Source organism: Danio aesculapii, chromosome 2 (genome assembly GCF_903798145.1).
Source record: "Danio aesculapii chromosome 2, fDanAes4.1, whole genome shotgun sequence".
In the NCBI taxonomy this organism is placed as follows: Eukaryota; Metazoa; Chordata; class Actinopteri; order Cypriniformes; family Danionidae; genus Danio; species Danio aesculapii.
Window position 1 is genome coordinate 33111631 of NC_079436.1, and position 22180 is coordinate 33133810.

The 22180-nt window shown below is 36.6% G+C and overlaps 1 protein-coding gene across 1 annotated transcript in view; it reads right to left on the bottom strand.

Moving 5' to 3' along the window:
• The window catches only part of b4galt2 (UDP-Gal:betaGlcNAc beta 1,4- galactosyltransferase, polypeptide 2), a 206347-nt gene that overhangs the window by 13761 nt on the left and 170406 nt on the right, over window positions 1–22180 (bottom strand). The window contains exon 6 of the mRNA XM_056477818.1: window positions 2116–2220. Coding sequence (XP_056333793.1) covers window positions 2116–2220 — 105 coding nt within the window. The remainder of the gene's footprint in view (window positions 1–2115; window positions 2221–22180) is intronic.

The window sequence follows — 22180 nt, forward strand, 5'->3', positions numbered from 1 at the left end:
AGCTGACTATAAACATAGGAGGCTAAGAAAAATGCTAATTTTAGAAGAAAAATTCAAATTTTTGCATCTGAACTCTTCAGTTACTTATAATGTACTAGACTTAAATACTGTAGACTAATTCAACAATTCTGTATTAATCCATTCATTTAATTTATAATTAAAAAGTCAGTCTAAGCAACATTTCTGCATTGATTTGAGAATAAAGTCAAAAATGCAAATAATGAAAGTAATTAAAATAAAAAACGTTGGTAAAATATCTTGTCTGAAACCAAATGCATTTTGATTGACACCAAATAAATTTAAATATATTTTACATGTCATTGTATGGTCATATATCTGATTTGTATATGAGGTTAGGCTACATGTTTACGAGTGGCTTTATGTTTCATTTACAAAAGAAAAAAAAATGTGAAAGAAAGGAATTATTCAATTATTTGCTATTTAAATAAATTCTTGTGCACTGTTCAAATTTACTACCCTTTTGTTATGAAAGGGATAAAAACATCCACTGAATTAAACTGCTGTAAAAATGCATCAGATAAATATTTTTTTCTTTTTTTTGCATAAATCTGTTAATCAAACTCAGTCCTGATCAAAACTACTAAATGTTTTTAAAAATGACAGGATTTTAACTCTTTAATTGCCAAATTCATAAATGATGTCACTGATTTGGTGAAAAAAACTCACAAAATGACACATTTTCAATATAAAATGTAATTGTGGACTGGATTTTATTTTTACCTTTTATCACAGCCTTTGAAATGTAAACGATTAGTACCAACATTGGCCTTGATGTATTGTTCGATTTGAATTTTGTCTCCCTAATTTACTGTTGGTGGCTGCTTTTGCCTTAATGACTTCCAGTATAACCACATTTGATGGTGCATAAATACACAGTCCTTGTTTTTGTTTACTCCATGTAGTTCTGAGAGCTGAGGGGCATATTTTGATTTTCTCAGACACAATGCACAAAGGTCACTCTCATATACAAACACACCCTTTAATGTGCTGTTATACTCCATAAAAAAAATCAGAAACTAAGCTTTTTTGCACAGGCCTATCTAAAGGATTAATGATGCCAACTGATGATTAACAGTAAAAATGACACATTTGACCTCTTCCCAACAGGAACAACCACCAACAATCAAAAATGCATGATTAAATGGTGGTTTTGCAATTAAAAAAATGTGGTTATAATGAAAGTCAATAGGGCAAAAACAGCCACCAACAGAAAATTAGGGAGAAAAAAATAATATATTAATCAAAAACAATGCATCAAAGGCAATGTTGTTTCACATGTCCAAGACTTTGATAAAAGGTAAAAAAAAATCAGTGCACAATTACCTTTTATATTGAAAATATGTCATTTTCTGTGTTTTTTTTTCACCAAATCAGTGACATCATTTATGAATTCAGCAATTAAAGAGTTAAAATCCTGTCATTTTTCCAAGCAATTTAGTAGTTTTAATCAGAACTGAGGTTGATTAACAGATTTATGCAAAAAAAAAAAGAGAAAAAATATTTATCTGATGCATTTTTACAGCAGTTTAATTCAGTGGATGTTTTCATCCCTAACATAGCAAAAGGGTAGTAAATTTAGTAAACCAATATAGAAAGTTTTATTACATAAAAAAATCATCTGTTGTAGATGTTAATATATTAAGTTGTTACTGCACCCGCTTGAGGAGTGTCTTTATGAAAATTCTGCATTTTAACTAATGGGGTTCATACCATAGATCTCAGACTTACTTTGGGAAACACTCGCTACTACATTGTTTATTTCCTGAACAATGCCTCATACTATGGTAGCTCAGCCCTGAGTTGTGTCGTTGTTTAGGAAGCACATTGACCAACAGACTCAATTCGCCAGCAGGGCACATGAGCACACGAAACACGTACTGGTGAAGTTAAACTCAGAAACACAATCCGCATGTAGTGTGTAAAATATCACATCAAGCCATATCTTATATCTGCTGTTTTTAGAGGCTCTGCTGGGCTTCAGATCAATAAGTCAGAAGCACAGGATAAGTGGTGTGATTTAACACTTCCTAACAGAGCATCTGAATGTTCAGACGGGATGGGCGCTTTAATATCACACAGGGAACAGTGTCTTACCTCTGGGGGTTTGGCTCATTGTGCTTGTCTCTCTCATGCTTGATCATCCTGTAGCGGCCGATTCTCACGTCGGGCCGAGACACTTTCATCCCATTGAGTGTGATTCTGAACAACAGGAAGAACAATAGAGAAAACCATGGTTAGTAAGTATGAGGTTTTATATTGACTGACTGATTGGCTTCATGCAGTCACAACATCGTCTAATGACTGTCATAATGGAGGTTTGGAGGACAGAGGGCACAGCTAAAATTACAAACACTTGCTGATTGTTTCCGCTGTTTGTCCACATTCACTTGCTTTCACTGGATAGAACAAATGCTTTCTTACTTAGAGATTTTGTCTTGTTTCTAAGTCCAAATATCTAAAAATGATTGAACCAAGAAGCATTTTCAAGACAAAATGTGTCTTATTTTCAAAATTAAAGAAGTAAAAACCATTTCTGGTCTAAACTACCAAAACAATAAAATAAATGTATATTTTGCTCGATATCTTGACTAGAAACAAGACAAAACCTCCAAGTATTTTTAGCAGAGTTCATAGAACATGCTACATTTGATGAAAAGCTTGCATACATTACTTCAAGTCAACAGCCACTTTTATAATTACTGTATTCATTCATTCATTCATTTTCCTTCGGCTTCGGTCCCTTTAATCATCAGGGGTCACCACAGCGGAATGAACCGCCAACTTATCCAGCATACATTTTACACATGTGGCTGCCCTTCCAGTCACAACCCAGTAGTGGAAAACATCCATACACACTCATACACTAGAGACAATTTAGTTTATTCAATTCACCTATACCGCATGTCTTTGGACTGTTAAGGAAACCGCAGCACCCTGAGGAAACCCCCTCCAACACAGTAAGAACATAAACTCCAAACCCCACACAGAAATGCCAACAGACCCAGCCGGGACTCGAACCAGCGACCTTTTTGCTGTGAGGTGACAGTGCTAACCACTGAGCCACCGTGTTGCCCTATTATAATTACTATAATCGAAATTAATTAAAATTCTTCTTTTAAATATAATTAGTATCACCATCATCATTGAATTGTTCCTAATATCATCATCATTATTGATGCTGTTTTTCATTAATATTAATATTACTGTAGATTACTAATAAGCTACAAACACAGTTCTACTACTTTTTGATCTTCTTCATATTATTATTATTAGTTTATTTTATATTAATAATTGAGTACTGCTGTTATAATGATAACACATTGTTCACATTTTTTATTTTATGAATTATAAATTATGTAACTGCAATACTTGTAATAATGGGGTATATGCTGAAGGATGCAGAAGGACTTTTAATTTTTCAGTAACCTGGGTCAAACGCTTCTAGTGAACTGTATGGCGTTACAAAATTGGCACGTTTAAGGTCTGTTTTCTTCAGGGGCTGATGACACCGAATGCGTTTTTTGAGTTGAGAGGCGCCTTTTTTGCATGATTTACTAACGGCCACAAGTGTTTTGCGTGCTGCTTATGCGCCCTGCTCGCCTTGCATTTTTAAATTGCCTGCTGCGCCCTGCGTTTTTGTTTGTTGTGCGCTGTGCTCTTGCAGTTGAAAAAAAGTCAACTCTGAGAGTAAAAATCGCCTTACGTCAGTCTTTTTCATTCTCCAATCAAATAAAAGCAGAGGCGGGATTTCTGTTGAGGTGACAGCAGTGTTTGTGTTGTCAAGACGACTATGGAGACTTTTGAAGATAGTGGAAAGACTAATGGTTACTGTTTTGAGTTATACAGCGCCATATGACTTCACAAATCTTGAATTTCACAATCTTATTAAATATTAAAATTATTAAATATTAAAATTATACCTATATATCTGTAAAAAGTGCATTTTCTATAAAAAGCTTATGTTTTTGGAATTTTAGGGGCCGATCACACCAAAAACCTGAGGCGCACACAATGCTTTTTGTTGATGAGAAAAAAAGAAGTGCGGTGCGCTTTTTATGTCACTAGGCAATGACTGAATCATCTGGGTATTGTGCGCGAGTGTTGCTGTTGATATTGGTCATATTTAACAATATTGTGATATTCAAGATTTGCAGGGTTCAACAACAAGAACTGCCCTATGACCCGGGACCAGCGTGAGAGATGCTCGGGACAGTAGTTAGGATCACTACTGGCCCAATCGACCAGTGCTGCCTTGACACTAAAGTTTAATTTGCCTGTGACTATTTGTCAATTGCGTGCAAATACAGTCTTAGAATTGAGAAACAGTTTGTGCTTATAAGCATTTAAATGCTATCTTGTCTGTGACATCGTAAACACCATATTGCTTTTCGGTTCCTCTTATATGACTGGATGTCGAAAGCACTTTTTTTTTTTTTCCGTAACCTGGTAACAACCATTACAGCGAAGAGACGGCAACATCAAACTATGACTAATATGTAGCTCAAAGAAAACGTCTGTTTCTAATGTCTTGGAAGCAGACATTTATGTGGGTACAACACAACAAAAAAATGAAGTGATGTTTTGTACAGTTTGCCATCAGTTTGGCAAGTCAGCCATGTCTTGTTGAATTATTTTGAATGGCAATAAAATACCTGCACATTTTCCATACTGCTCTTTTTGTTTGCATAACACTTTGAATTTTGCTCATTTTACATTTATTAGCATTTTAAATGATTTTTTTAAAATGTGTGGCTATAACTCAAAACAGTAACCACTAGTCTCTCCTCCATCTTTAAAAGTCTCCATAGTCGTCTTGACAACACAAACACTGCTGTCACCTCAACAGAAACCCCGCCTCTGCTTTTATTTGATTGGAGAATGTAAAAGACATGACTGACGTAACACACTTTTTCCACTCAGAGTTGACTTCAACTCTCAACTGTGAGTGTACAGTGCGCAACGGCACAAACGCGAGGCGCAGCAGGCAGTTAAAACACGAGGCACGCAGTGTAAGCAGCACTCAAAACGCTCGCGGCCATTAGTAAATCATTCAAAAAAGGCAATCATTTTTTCTCTCAATGAAAAAAAAAGCGATTTTAAGGTGATCGGCCCCTAAAAGCGCATTCGGTGTGATCGGCCATGTAAAACTCAATGATTTTCACTGCCTGATATGTATATGACATAAGATGTTTTAAAGACACTTCTCCATGCCATGTCTTTAAAATATGAACGTTTATTTTACCCCAGCATTTTTAACAGAGTTTCTGTTCTAGCCTGCTAATCCTGATGGGCGCATGGTGTAAACAGCTTTTCATCTTGTTTTACGCTTGAACAACTAAATGAATGCTTGAGTCTATTTAACTGATTATATTTTAATTACATTACAACATCGAAAAAGGAGCAAAAGGAGCTGCAAAAGGAGCCATATACATCTGAAAAAAGTCGGTATGCAAAGAAACACTAGCCGTGTCTAAACTCTATTTATTACAATACAACACATTTATTGTTAAAGCTATTCATTATTATTAGAATTACAATATATTTATTTATTCATTTATTTCAATTATGGGGTTTCCTATATGGTATTGAAGTAGACAGTAGTTTGTACTTCTCTATCAGTGAATAATTAACCAAGAATGACCATTAAGCGGCTACAGATAATCAAAGACTCATTAACCCACACAAATGCCAGAAAATGTCAAATGAGCAGGAAACAAGGCAGAAGCAAAAAAAAATAAATAATTAAAACAAAACAAGTCAGTTACAGAGGGGAATGTTAGCTGATGAGAGCTGTCGGAGGAGGCAGGTACACACACACACACACACACACACACACACGCACACACACACACACACGCACACACACACACACACACACACATACACATACACGCACGTACACACGGCCAGCAGCACAATCCCATTTGTTTGAGTAACTACAGCTTAGAGCGACTCAGGATTGCTTGAACAATCCAACCATTCTAATCTGCCTGCTTGGCTCCAGGTCTTGGCATTAGTGCAAATCTTATGTTTGTCATGTGAGCATCGTGTTGTTTGAGCTCCCTCGTTTCTAAGGGATGAAGCTGTTCTTCAAGTATTTGATTAGATGGAAATCCTACTGAGGAGAATAAGAGCATGCCCGCGTGAGTGTGTTTGTGTGGGCTCCTATGATTTATTTAATTTTTTTTTTATACCTCATCCTAACAATACAAAAGCAAGGCTTTATTCATAAATAATATAGCTGGAAGGATTGAAGGAAATCTCTGGGTATTCTTGACCCAGAAACAGAAAGAATTTCTGAGGTCCTAAGATTATGAGGAAAAAAAAGACAATGTGAAAAGCGATGCATGAAAGAGTGGATTTCTAAATGCCATTAAGGACAAAATGTGAGAATGACCACATTAACATGAAGTATTAACATGTCATTGCAAATGTTAACTCAACAGTTTTTTTTTTACAGTTTATATATCCAACTGAAATGAATGGTGAATAATCTCTTTGTGCTCTATTTTAATGATCTAGGCACAAAATCTAAAGCGCACGGAGCAAAAGCATTAAGGCCGTGTCCAAATCCACTTTTGCTATTTTAAGGATGGAAAAATACGATCTGCACCACGGCGCATGGTCTAACAGGGTTGTGGATTTTTTCTTAATGAGTTATGGGTGTGTTTTAAACGTGCATTAAACCAATCAGAGTCTCATTTCCCATTCCCAGTCAGTTGCATCACACCATGGCACATTTGCTATTTACATGGCAGACTTTGTAAGTGGAAAAAAACTGAATAGAAAAACAGAATGTTTCACTAGCGAGAAACAGTTAAACAGACCATGTGCTCAAGGATAAAGAATGAGCCTCCTCCATTTGGCCTCTTTACTTTCTCTTTACTTTACTTTTACTCTTTTCTTCTTTACTTTCGTGGATGAGGAAACGGTGGAAACTCACTCCACTGAAGACATCCATTAGCCTGCATATTTAATTTCGCTTGTTAAGCGCAAAGATTTGTTTCAAAACTATTTCTAAAGTCAGTTTTAATTTCCAGTTAACGAATAAATGAACAATAATAACAAAGTGTGGACAAAAAAACAGAGTTATATACGTCTCCAAAACCCAACAGGTGGACAAATCTAAACTTGTTTTTATTAAAACAATTATATATATGCATATAATAAATAATTCTGCTAATAATAATAACATTATAATAAAAATGCAAATTGTCATAAATAAACTGAAAAAAAACCCCCATGAAAAATAGAGGTTACGCTGGTCTGAAAATAACAACAAATCGTGCCAACCACATCTTTTGCCTTATTGCACTGGGTGTATGATTGGGACCTTCGACTTTAGAAGTCATTATTAGAAATGTGTTAAAAAAATCTTCCCTCCGTTAAACAGAAATCGGGGAAAAAAACAGGGGGCAAAATAATTCAGGGGGGCTAATAATTCTGACTTCAACTGTACATCGGAGTATAAAGTAACATGGTAAAGGACAGTCATAGCAGAGCCTGCTTAAAAAGATGGGTCTTAAGACGAGATTTAAAAGTGTGAAGACTATCACTGCTCCTTAGATCCAGGGGAAGCGAGTTCCATAGCCAATCCATGACTGAATTTAGCTACTGTAAATTACTGGATGGGAGATTGACGCTAATCAAGCAATTTTAGCTCTTCTGCTCTGATTTCAGCTTTGGCTGGACTCAATTTACTGTATTTGAAGGAAGTGTAAACAGACAGCAACCATGAAAAAAATGAAGATCTGAGAGAACTCTGTCTGTGTTGGTAATTACTATTTGGCTGGCTCGTGTTAACGGACACCTGCAGTAATTTGGCTTAACAGCCATGAGCCTCAAGTAAGATGAGGGTTAAATGCCTTGGAGCTGGATTTGTGTTCATTATTCTGCACATTATTCACACATATTACGGCGTTTATTGTCCGAATGTTTCCAGATCCAACTGGGTGATTCGTTCTCAGCGGTGTTCCGTGAACTCTCCGGCCTTTCGTGCTCGGCTCAGACAGCTGTGATTACTCTGGGGTCGCAGCGCTTTCAAATTCGTCTGATTGGGGGAACAGCTCAGTTCTGTGGCATACAGAGACCTTGAAAATCCATGCTGAATATCAGAAAGATCTGCGACTTCTTGAAAAATAAGCTTGTTCTTTTATGCTTAGGAACAAACAAAAGATCCTACTGAATTAACCTCAGCCTCGGTTGCAAAGAAAATGATACAAAACACCTGCAGAAGCAAGAGTGGAAAACAGGTGGAGAAACATTTATCACTCAAAAAATAAAACAAAAGCAAACAGCAATACAGTACTATAATAACTCAATAGTGTCTCTATTAGTCAACAAGTAACTTCTGTGAACAAAGGGGACTATCATAAAAAAAAAAACTTTTTTCTGTAATAAAGTGCCTGGTGCATTTACCAACCCAGACAGCATGAACAAAAACAACCCAGTAACTTTATTTTGGTAAGCTTTTCTTTGAAAGCTTGTAGAAAAATGTGGCACTCAGATTTCACTCCACTAAAGTCATGGGAAAATTTATCTTTTTATTTATGACCATCACTTTATCTGCACGTTTCCACCCACAGCACCACTGGAGCAGGTTAGTCGATATAGAAGTTCGAGATTTACAATGTCTGTGCCAAAAAAAAAACAAACATTGCAGATATTCTGTTTTGAATATGATGCACTAGCAAATATAATAGTGTTGTTACAAACTGTCCGGCTCTAGACAGTCTATAACATAATCAAGAGTCCACGCCGTCAATCAAATAATAAAAAAAGGGAAGATTTATTAAAGTAATTTAAACAAGCATCAAATTCAAAATAAACAATCTTGCAGAAGAATCAAAAATTCTGGTGCTGGAGGAGACCGATCAGGCAAGCCAAGTCAAGTAAAAAACGCAAGCTTCCCTCGATGAAACAAATGAGGAATTCTTTTATCATGCACTCATCACCGGCACAGTGACACACCTGTAATGCACTCCGACCTGCGCACATGAAGGAACAAGTGACCTCAAGACAATAACACCATCTAGTGGACCCAGCACCAGCAAAAGAAATGAAAACAAACACGTGAGAGTGTCCATAGCAGGGACGTGCGTTCAGGGGAGGCTCACCTATGGAGAGAGATTAGACTCAATAATAATTCACGCAAAAGACACGATGTACACATGCATAGCCAAATTCACGTACGTAAAATATTTATTTATACTTACAAAAACAATTCACATGCACAAAATAAAAATACATTTTCATAAAATACGTTTCACAAATGCAAAACACCATTTGCAAATATATAAGAGTGTACAAAAAGTTTTGAATGTTTAAAATTCACGAGTTCATCCTGAATGAGAATGTGCAAATCCTCTCTCACGTACGACTCACCCTGAATACGAGTGTGTGCATTTTTGAGACTTTCCTGCCAGCACACACCTCCCACGTGAGTCACTCGTGCCCTGTAGCCAATAAGATGCGAGCTTACTGTTCAACCAATCACAACCAATCACAACTCACCATTTGCGCAGTCTGACTTAATTAACGGAGATGATCTTAATTTACGTTATAAAGTTTACATTATAAATAACAGCAGCCATTGCTTTAACAAACGTTTGATACTTAATCTTTGCATACATAAACCACTATAGAAATCAAGTAACCACTTACCCGCGCATCCCGCTCTTCACCTGCCATGCTAAATAGAGGAGTATTCTTCTTCTTAGAGGATCATCTCCGTTAATTAAGTCAGACTGCGCAAATGGTGAGTTGTGATTGGTTGTGATTGGTTGAACAGTAAGCTCGCATCTTATTGGCTACAGGGCACGAGTGACTCACGTGGGAGGTGTGTGCTGGCAGGAAAGTCTCAAAAATGCACACACTCGTATTCAGGGTGAGTCGTACGTGAGAGAGGATTTGCACATTCTCATTCAGGATGAACTCGTGAATTTTAAACATTCAAAACTTTTTGTACACTCTTATATATTTGCAAATGGTGTTTTGCATTTGTGAAACGTATTTTATGAAAATGTATTTTTATTTTGTGCATGTGAATTGTTTTTGTAAGTATAAATAAATATTTTACGTACGTGAATTTGGCTACGCATGTGTACATCGTGTCTTTTGCGTGAATTATTATTGAGTCTAATCTCTCTCCATACTCACCTGCCATCATGAGATGTATACTAATGATAAAATAAATATTTCTCAACTGATCTGCGCTAAAAATGCAATTTCTGTATGATTCAAATGATTTCAATCATTTTTATGATCAAAATCGATGTATTTGTGTGTTTCCTGTTCAATTACAGCGTAGGAAGCGAGGTGAGGCAGCCCGAGCTATGCCTCACGTCAGATTGTGCAATCCCTTGCAAACTGGCTTGAGTCCGCCCCTTTTGCTCTCTCAGTGTATGCTACCAATGTAATGCTGTATTCTAGACATTTTTAATTATATGTCGTCACTTTCCAAATAATGGGTAATGTATTTCACGAATGTCTCTCACTTATTTGGTGACAGAATCTGACATAAAGCTGCACTGAAAAAAACATAAGGTTAAACAGGCAGTGGCTCTGCCACACTGAAGAGGGCGCGCGTGAGCTCACGTCATTCTTGTTTAGAGGTTGCTCTTCTTCTACACAGTTTAGTTCAACAGGAGGGTTGTTGCTAGATCGGATATGGATGCGGCCGGAAGTTAATGAGATTTATTTATACTATTTATGAAATTTCCCATTTATTGAATTTTATTAACGCCTACCCCCACCCCAACCCTAAACCCAACCGTCAAAGTAAGGTAAAAACAGTAGTTGTACCGAGTATTATTTATTTTATCTATTAAATCACCCAATAAATTGTATTTTTTAATGACTACCCCCACCCCAACCCTAAACCCAATCGTCACAGTACTGTAAAAATATAAATTATTGTTGTACAGTGTCATAAAAAAATGCTGCTTTATTAATGTGCATATCGCACTTCTGGTTGGCGGCATATCCGATCAAGACTTTACCCAACAGGAGTCCGTTATTTTATGTTTTGCCCTGACTGACCGCAGAAATCCCGGATATCAGCTCAAAAAATTCTCAAAATTTGACTTTTACACAATCAATTGGCAATTATTCAATTATTCATTTTAATTTTGGCTTAGTCACTTTATTAATCTGGGGTGGCCACAGCGGAATGAACCGCCAACTTATCCAGCATATGTTTCACGCAGTGGATGGCCTTTCAGCTGCAACCCATCACTGGTAAACACCCATACACACTCAATCCCACACACTACAACCAATTTAGCTTACCCAATTCACCTATAGCACGTCTTTGGATTTGTGGGGGAAACCGGAGAACCCGGAGGAAACCCACACGAACATGGGGAGAACATGCAAACTCCACACAGAAATGCCAACTGACCCAGCCGGGGCTCGAACCAGCGACCTTCTTGCTGTGAGGCGATCGTGCTACCCACTTTTACACAGCGTCGCCCAGTTGGCAAATATATCGGGTGGCTATTTTGATAAATCTGACTTTTGACTTTGAAAGTCAGTGCCTCACGTGGACTCCATAGACATATTTTTGTAGAAAAGTGCTGAAGAATGGTGGTAAAGTCTTACAAATTTGTGCAAAATATGTTTACGAGTATCAATAGTATGGGTGAATTCCAATGCTTTGTGCTCAAATATCCTGAACAAGTATGTCACTACATGCTTTGAGAATGTTGTTAACATGTTGTTTAACACATTTGCCTAAAGTTAGCGTCATCTCTGACTGTATTCACAGAGACAAGACCTTTGTCAGTAGTTTTATCCTGCAAGCATCCACCATCATTGTAATTGATTTTTCAAAAATATACTTTATATATAATGCCAGAAGACCCATACAACAACCCCATATGAAAGTCACATATATGGAAATATATGAGTAATAAATGCAATTTCATGTATTTAAATATATGTCAGAAACCCTATTTAAACATATGATTTTGGTCCCTTGTTTCACACCTTTTTTTAAATTTGCAATTTGTGATTATTTTTCAGTTGAAGATTTCTTAAAAGTACTGTAAAAATCTTGTCTCGTCTCATTCTAGTGAACCCAATCTCGTGTCTCGTTTCGTGGAGTAAGCGTCTCGTCACATCCCTAATAATTAGCATTTAAAGAGACACACACAAAACTGGCTAATCGGACAAGCTGTAATACTTGATCTGTTGGGTTTCATGAGCTAAAACCAGACACCAGAGACTTTTACATTTTATGAAAATGGGCATAATATGTGAAAGTGAATGTTTGGCTGATGTTATGATTAATAGTGTTGACTAAAGATCTGTGCTGGCTATTGTCCATGATTAGATTATTGGAGAATTCTTCTAGATTTCCTTTATTTCTCCCTCCCTGCTGTTTATTTAATTGTATTAGACCCTCAAACTGGGGGGGAAATGGAATAGTTAATATAACGTAATGTCCTGCAGAAAATAGAGGAATACAAGAAAGACACATTGAGGATGGCAGACAGACAGAAGCAAACCATAAGAGAGAAAGAGAAGGACAGAGGAGGTTTATACAATATTGCAGAATGACTGACCTTGTCTGGCTCTCTTCTTCCATTACAGCCCTTCCCAAACACTCTCTCATGGGATCTCTTGTTTTTCTTCCTCATAAACTGTTTGGAATTGAATACTACTGTACTGCAAACTGCACAGTATGTACTCCAGTAACACTATATATATTGAAGACAAGGTGTGCCATAAAAAAGGAGTAAATTATGATATAGTTATAATATTAATAATAAATTATAAACACCTGCAATGTTTTGTCTTTTATTTTCCCCAATTGAATTTAAAAAGAGGTTTATTTTATTAGTTTATTATTTTGCTAAATGTAGCTAACATTTTATTCAATAATTAAAATATTGTTTTAAAGGTAACACTTTAAGGTCATATTTAATATAAACAAACATTTAAATGTAAATGTAAATTAAATTAAATTACTTATACCTTAACTTTTTATTTAAAAAACTGTTTACTTAATCCACTATTGTATTTATTTATTAACTTTTTATTTATTTATTTATTTATTTGCATTCCTACATAATCACATGACCTGCTTTCTTGTTCATTTTACAATCAAGGAGTGGTTTGAGTTGTTTTGGATTTAGACCATAGACTGTAAAAGATATGGACATACTATCTGTGACGTCACCATGATGTGAGTTTCTGAAGAGAGCAAGTGAAGCTACAAGTAGGCCTGGCCAACCATCGCCATTTTGTTCACACATCATCGCACCGACCGGGGGATACCAAACAAGAGCAAAGAGGCGGCGTGTGAGTGGAGCTACAGACACCTGCTAGCATTTTGCTTAGACAGGATTTTCTTTGGAAGAAACGCTTAATACTACATTACCTGCAACTCGTTTGTGTTCTGACCACATGTGCTTGGTTGTACACTATATCAATAAAGTGTTTAGTCTTTTAAAAACACTGTTGTAATACTCTGAGCCACTAAACATTGTACTTATGACGTTTTTCTAAAACAAGAGGAAAACAAGAATTACTTCCAAGTACTTCAAATATAGTCTGTGTTAGTAAATGCAAGGTTATTTATAAAATCCAGGCATAACTCTATATGACAACGCTTCAGATGACTGTTTTATAGCCTACAGCTTGTAAATCTGTCCGATTCTGGAGCGCATTACAGTCCTAAAGTAAACTATAAATATATATATATATATATATAAAAAAAAAAAAACATTTATAGATATGGTATATAAGTATAGAATTTCACTCACCTGGGAAATGGAGGCAATTTGAATGGTTTATGAGCACAATTAAGTGCCCACAGCATGCCATATTATCTGATAATTGTAGGAAACATTTCCAAAAGGCAATTGACTGTGTAAAGCTACATAAAACAAAACAAAAAAATGATATATATGCCGAGTTCAGTGGCTAATCAGCCGGAATCAGCTGAGGTGACATGACGGTGACCAGCAAGACCGAGCTGTCACTAAAGTGGCCACGGCCTTAATTATGCAGACTTAATATAACTTAATAAAAATGAAACAAGTGAGCTCACCTCCCTCACAGTTGTGATAAAGGGTACTATTAGCTATATGCACCAAAACCATCTCTTGCACCAGGCTGTAAGCGTTTTTATCAGCTGTAAACTTAGCCAATTTAGCATTGCAGTCAGTGAACATCTGGAGTTATTGGAGCCAGCCCCCAATGGCGAGTCGATGAATTGCTGTTTCAGTTACTTCTGTATTGGCTTCACGAAGGAGACCGGGATGTTGCCGGGATGTTAAGACATAATAATTTAAAGGGATAGTTTCTTTTTTTCTGGTGAACACAAAATAAGATATTTTGATGCAAGCTGATAACCATTATCTTCCATGGTAGGAAAAACAGACATTATGGAAGACAATGGTTAACATTTTTCAGCTTTTTTCAAAATATCTTCTTATATGTTCAACAGAAAAAAGAAAGACAAACAGCTTCGAACCAAGTGAAGGGAAAGTAAATGAAAACAGAATATTCCGTTTTGGTGAATGATCCCTTTAAGAACAAGTCACTGTTCATAGCATCCAATGATTTTACAAACGTAATGTAATGTAAGTAATGTCAGCAATGAAAACACAATCAAAACTTGCTAAATGTACACTTTGATGCTAAAGTCACACATCTCTACATGCCCTTGGAGCTGAACACAGCCAAGTCTGGCACTATTAAAACAGACTCCTCATTTTAGTTCAGACTTCCCAAGAGCAGTTCATAACTATTCAATTTCAACTTCAAATCGGAGCTGAGCACACCTGTCTTCTGGCTCACACTATATTGTGAGAGAAATGTCCCTCCAGGGCCTCCGTCCTCTCCAGTTCCACGGATGTTGAAAATCAAAGAAAGAATGATGGCCCGTTTCTCTGTCCACATGGCCAGAGGGGAGAGCAAAACCCTCTAAAGGCTTTTTTTTTAGCTTTGCTTTTTGTTTCAAGCCAGTCTGATGGAACATTTGCTGTGCATGAGGCCAGGACACACTCATCTGAGTCCACATACACACACACATATTCCTCTGGGCTATTTTCATCCACAATGCATGCAGTCATGACCTTCTGTGCAGCAGCGGCTGCTCTTCCATTAAGAGGGCTTTATAGATAATGCCTCTTCTGTTGACTTTTATTAAAAAGAAGGATCATTACTATGAAGCTGCCATAAAAGAATGAACAACTTCCTCATGATGACAAATACAAGGGATTGTCCACATCTGGAGTTTGAAAGAATGGCTGCTGTCCAAGAAATGATTAGGAATGCATCAAATTGGTGGCTGGTTTTTACTATACGAACTGAAAATATGTACTCAGATTTCACTCTTGCTCTAGTCAATTATCACTACACGTTCCACTTCCACAAAAACCACAGTAAAATAAATCTTTTACCTGCACTTATCCATGCTGACAGAATTCAGTCAATGAGTGCACGCACTTAAAACTTTTCACCTAACTAATAACAACACTAATCACAACACTTCTGATTGGCTACTGCATTCTTAAAGAGGTAGTTCACCCAAAAATGAAAATTGTTTTTACTCTTCCTTCAATTTTTCCAAACCGAGTTTCTGCTTTCTGCTGAAAAAACTATATGTATTTTAAAGAAAGCTAAAAAACTGTAACCATTAACTTCCATAGTATTTGTTTTTCCTACTAAAGAAGACAATGGTTACAGGATTTTAGCTTTCTTCAAAATATCTTCTTTTGTATTTAACAGAGAAAAGAAAGGTCTAAAAGTTTAAAGGTTTAAAACCACTTGACAGTTAATAGTGAGTACATTTTATTTTTGTGTAAACTAGTCTAAGAAAAAAGCTAAGCGTTTTTCTCAATTGCTTTGGCTCAATTCTCGACAGAATTTTTTATTTTTCAAAACAATACGTTGAACAACTAGCTTAAGCCCTTCTCACACTGTGAGATTTCAGCCATGATTTTGTCATCTGAGACAAATTTGGGAAATGCTAAAATATTCCTGAAATCCTTGGCTAAAATCTGTGATCTTTGGTCATTGGTTTGACATATTCACAGACAGCCGCTTAGTGCCTGTTGCGACCAGATTTTTCCTCCGATGAAGTTCTGACAGTTCTGTCAGAAGATTTCAGACACTTTCCTGCAGTGCGACCACAGCTGCGATGAGCATCAATCCAAGAACCAATAGGAGCTCCGAATTTGATGACGCAATCAATGAAGACGCAACAATTCAAATGAAAGCAGGGAAATGTCAAAACAGTTTTTTTTCTTCCTGTTTTTATTATTGAGACATGCTGTGTGCAAAATTGCCACTACAGATTGTTTACGTTTGCTGTAAGGAATCATTTCAGAACCTGGGATAGTGAAAGTGTCACTGGTGGATGACGTCAAACTCAAGGGACATTTTCTTTCGTGTTTGGCGCGTCTTCAGTCGTTCAGTCTGACTTTATGACAGCTGAGATCTTACAGTGTGACATGAGAGCCATATTCATGCACTCTGACATGCTACAATCGTTCAGGATTATAAAAAAAAAAAATAAATAAATAAATAAATAAATATATATATATATATATATATATATATATATATATATATATATATATATATATATATATATATATATATATATATATATATATATATATATTCGTACAGTGTGAGAAAGCCTTTATTGTTCACATCAGATTGGCGTTTCTTATTGATTTAAGCAAATTGCAAATGCTCTGGCGCATGTGTGCAAACAGTAAGTACAATTGTCTGTAGTTTGGACAAAAACTAACTGCATACAGTATGGCTTGTTTATCAGTTTAAATGAGAACTGATAAGTCAATTCTCATTTAAACTGTCAAACTCTTTGCAACTTCTCAATCATTTTTCCTCATGTAAGCCATACCACTTAAAAGAATTTATTCAATTATCAAACATTTGTTTTTGCACATTTACTCATAAATATCTGATACTTACATTGTTTGTAATGTCTGCTACAATTAACGTTGGTCTGAATGTAATTTTAATAAATGTAAAGTTTAAAATTCAAATGAATGGTGAAGAATGTAATACATTTATTTATTCGTTTCTGGCCTCTGTCTTGAATATCTGGGGCATTTTTGTTAATTTTGGTATCATGACACTACTGTTAAAAGATAAACACACGTCACATCTCGTCCTTGTCTTTAAAGCTCATTATCATCTGCAAAAAAACAATAGTACTGATGGTTGGATAGTTTTTTAGAATGTTTATTAGGGTGCAGATATAAAATGGAGCAATGTTCATTTTGATTTAGAATTAATATCGAAGTGATGACTTCTTGATATGAGTGCAATAACTCCAAAAAAAACTCCAAAATGTTTGTTTGAATGAAAATATAAGATTTTTAAAACGAGACATGCCCCCAAACACCAACCTAAACCCCACCACTCATTTAGAGTTGACCAAATCAATCCAAAATGTATGAATGAGATTGTACTAATAGCCACTAAATCAAAAAATTACGAAATGCTGCCAGATTGAAAATAGACAGCAAGTGTTATGGTTTTAACAATATTATACCATTCTTTTCAGTCAGAAGTTACATACACTGCCTGACAACAGTCGTGTCGTTGATTCCAGTTGTAAGAGCAACAAATATTATCTTGATTTCTAGTTGATCATTTGAAAAATGACAGAAGGTAGATTTTTTTAATTAATCATCTGTTGAACTGCATCCCAATCATCAGAAACACTGCAGAAGACCTATTGGAACCCACATGGACCCAAAATTCCCATAGAAATCAATCATGTTTCGTAAAAGAAAAATCATGGTTTGGGGTTACATTCAGTATGGGGTTAGTGAGAGATCTGCAGAGTGGATGGTAACATTAACAGCCTGAGGTATCAAGACATTTGTGCTGCCCATTACATTACAAACTACAGGAGAGGGCAAATTCTTCAGCAGGATAGTGCTTCTTCTCATACTTCAGCCTCCACATCAAAGTTCCTGAATGCAAAGAAGGTCAAGAAGCTCCAGGATTGGCCAGCCCAGTCACCAGACATGAACATTATTGAGCATGTCTGAGGTAAGCTGAAGGAGGAGGCATTGAAAATGAATCCAAAGAATCTTGAAGAACTCTGGGAGTCCTGCAAGAACGCTTTCTTTGCCATTCCAGATGACTTTATTAATAATTTATTTGAGTCATTGCAGAGATGTATTGATGCAGTCCTCCAAGCTCATGGGAGTCATACACAATATTAATTCTTTTTCCACTGCACCATAACTTTATATTCTATACTGTACATTATTTCTGTTAAGTGACAAGACTTTTGTCTAAGCAAAGTCAGACCTTAATGTCCTAATTAAATAATTAAAAATCAAGGCATGATCATATTTTATTTTGGTACAATAAGTGTAATCTAGAGGCCTTTGCCTTCCATACAGCCACTTTTGATAACAAATGATCAACTAGAAGTCAAGTTATTAGTTGTTATTCCTAAAACTTGGATAGGTGACAAGACTTTTGTCAGGTAGAGTAGAACGCTAAGGGTTATTATTGTTTGCTTACAGTGTAACAAAAAAAAAAACATTCATGAATACGCGCTATATATGTTATTCACATGTCATTATGTCTAGACAGCAGAGAGCCACAGTAGAAAATCTACTCCAGAGCCATGGGTTGCCGACCCCTGGTGAAGTGTGATAGAAAATACGATATTTATAGTATAAACGCCATTTCACCTATGAAATGTCCCCACAATTCACAAAAACATACTTGAGTAAGTGAGTAAAACAAGCTGGAAATTTACAACTGTGACTTTTTTCATAAACGCAGAGCAGAAATTGCTTCATGAACTCTTCTCCAAGGTTGCCTGACCTTTGCCACTCTGTATCGGTGTGGCGTCTTTGAACAGGCCTACCACCAACTCCTCCTCAAGGCTAGAAAAAAAGACAACAGGATCAACCATACTGCTGCAGGATTAACTACAGCAAGAAACAAAGGTCCTGGACACTAATGCCATCAGCTGCATTCACACACAGAAGCTAAAAACTCAGTCTATAGATATGCCCAGCTACTAACAAATGCCTCTTCTGAAGCACTGATGGCACAGGGGCATATCCAGTCACGTCCACTCAGGCTGACAGGTTTTTAAGAAGCCGGGCTGCAGAATTTGGAGCTTGCAGAGAAGGATGTCCATTGGCACTTGGGCTCATGCTGTCAAACTGGTGACCTTCAGAGAAACGGGCAGAGAGGAAGCTGTTCTGACAGGCACTGGGAGTCCCTGGAGCCCCAGCAAACTGGTTCCAGAGAAGTGACAGTGTGTTTGAGTAAACTTCCACCCAGAGGACGTAAATGGATGAGGGGGTTTGAGTGCGTGTGCATGACTCTCCACTAGTCAGATGGGAAATTTGAAGCAGAACGTACAGTACATGCCATTCACTTTTACATCTTGTCTTTGAACAGATGCTCACAGCTGACTGCATTTTAGGCCACTTTATCACTAGCCTGTCGGCAAAAACAGCACATTTTCATCCTTCAGGAATATATCAGAGCTGTAGATCGAATCAACTACAACAGCTTCAGAAAGTGCTTGGCTTAACTAACATTTTCAGAAGCGTTTTTGCAGTTATTTTTCCCTAGGTAATTTTAGGTGAGTGCTTAAAGTCACTTTCTAGTTCAGTCTAGCATCCCACATTTCATCGTATAAACCTTGACATCAAGAAAGGGAAAAGTAAAAAAAAAACGACTTGCCACACTAGATTGAGATTTATAAAGTGTTCAGTAATGATAACTATATTAGCATCCACAGCAATGCAGCACAATAGTGTTCTGTTAATTTAAGCAATATCCTAAGTTTGGGTGGCTGCTGTTTGAATGCTTGAGATATATTTATCAGGGGTCGCCATAACGGAATGAAATGGTAACTTATCCAGCATATGTTTTACACAGCGGATGCCCTTACACCCATACACTCTCAAATTCGCGTGCACACACACTACAGCCAATCTAGCTTATTCAATTCACCAATCTTCTTGTTAAGTGTGACGTGACGCGGCTTCCTTGTCCAAATGCTCTATCAAACTGTATGGGAAGACTCAGCAAATAGTAATAATAAACGTTTACAAAGGGATGTAATACTTTTGAAAATCACGATCACAATATATACAGATGCCACCACTTCAATATGTTCCCTCTGCAGCCGTTCTTGCTGTCGCCGCGGCGGTAGTAGGTGTGCCAGCAGCTTTTGACTGATGGGTGGCGCTTTAGATTGATATTATGCTTTCATTTAAGATCAGTACAGTATTGTCTTTGGTAGGAACTCAGCAAAGTGTATTTATGTGCTTTAAATCTCCACAGTATAACAATGTGGAAATTTTCAAATAATAGAAATCTTCAGCCTTGATTTTTTCATTATTTGGACATAACACATGATACAAATTTATCTCCCTATAACTTTCATTTCATAGAGACACTCTGAGATCACAGGAAAACATCTCGTCATTTTTTATGATGAGATAATCTGAAAATAATGACAAAACATAAACGCATGGCCACATAGAGCGTCTGACGTACTGTATAATGAAAATAACATCAGAGTGTGTGCAAATGTAATACTTTATATATAAGCTACCATTCAAAATGCGATCAGTATGATTTTCTTTTAAATATATTCATTGATTTATTCATCAAGGATGCTCAAAAGTGACACTAAAGACATGTTTAAATGTTAAATGATGTTCTGTTCATTTATTTTTAAGCCTCAAAGAAAAAGCAAAGTATTTAATTAATGTTGAGTAGTAAATGCTTCTTGAGCATACATTAGAATGCTTTCCGAAGGATCATGAGACACTGGAGACTATAGAGACATGAAACAAATTTAACTATAAACTTATTTTAATTTAGTTTTTCTGGGAAAAGGTGCCTGTTTAAGCATTACTAAAACATAAAACAGCATTAAACATTTCTAAAAAGACAAACGGTTAACAAACATGCATGCAATATACCTAATTAGAGCTATAAAAAAGAACTCCAATGCAACACTTGGGCTTATATTCTCTCTTACACACACAAAAGCTTGGTTTGGAAGAAGATCTCTTGGGAAGCTCTAGCTTTTTAAAATGTATATCAAGCCTCAAAGCTATATTTTGACTTGTATAATCTATCCAATTATGCCAAAATCTCATTGGGCAAAAGCAGATTAAGATAATGCAAGAAGTGTGCTCTATCCGATTTCCATCATGTACTGGTAAAGCAACCCTAAACAACTGCAAAGAGTGACATATGGGCCATATCTCCACCAGCGTTATCGCTGTTGCTACAGCGAGTGTGGCCTGATATACTGCAGGTTTGGCTCTCCCATCACCTGAGCGGGGAGAAATGATAGCTAGCGAACACGTGGCTATTCATTATCTGGAGAGACAGGCATCAGGCAGCAGAGCATCATCTATTCACACGTTTCTGTCTGGACATGCTGTAGATTTGCGAGCGGAGAATATATATACACAGCTGCTCCCTGCAGAGCTGCATATCTCACAGAAGGGAGAAGAAAGTATTAGAAACAGCACAAGGACACTGTTTGGCGACAAAGTGACTGTTTCTGATGACGCATGCTTATTCATGACTTTTTTAAAAGCCTGTCTACTGCATTTCAAAGCCTGTCTAACAGATATCAGAACAATGACATCCCTAAAAGTCTGAAAGTCGGTCAAAGTTTAGCAACACGCATCTAAATACTTCAACTGATATGATTCATTTAGGTCAAGAGGAGGAATAAAGGATATATTTTCTCTTTATAAAAATGTGTTGATTTTTTTTCAACTACAGCTGTCACAAATGACACTTAAAACTGCAGCATTGTAGACAGAAATGTGCAATCTGTTTGCAAGCATCACAGTGGCGCATTTAAAGGGCACCTATGATGTAAATCAACTTTTGTAAGCTGTTTGGACAGAAATATGTGTAGGTATAGTGTGTCCACAGTCATATTGGAGTAATAGAAACCCAACAACTCCTGACATTAAAATAGGATCCAAATCCCAATGATTTTGAGGCCCACCGCATCGTGATGTACTGTAGGATCGCGGTTTTCCTGGCTCACCGAATTGATTGACAGGCGCCATCTTTCTATAATAAAATGTATGCACATGTCCACAGAACTTTTTTCGCAAAGAAACTGGGATTTAAATATCTGTTC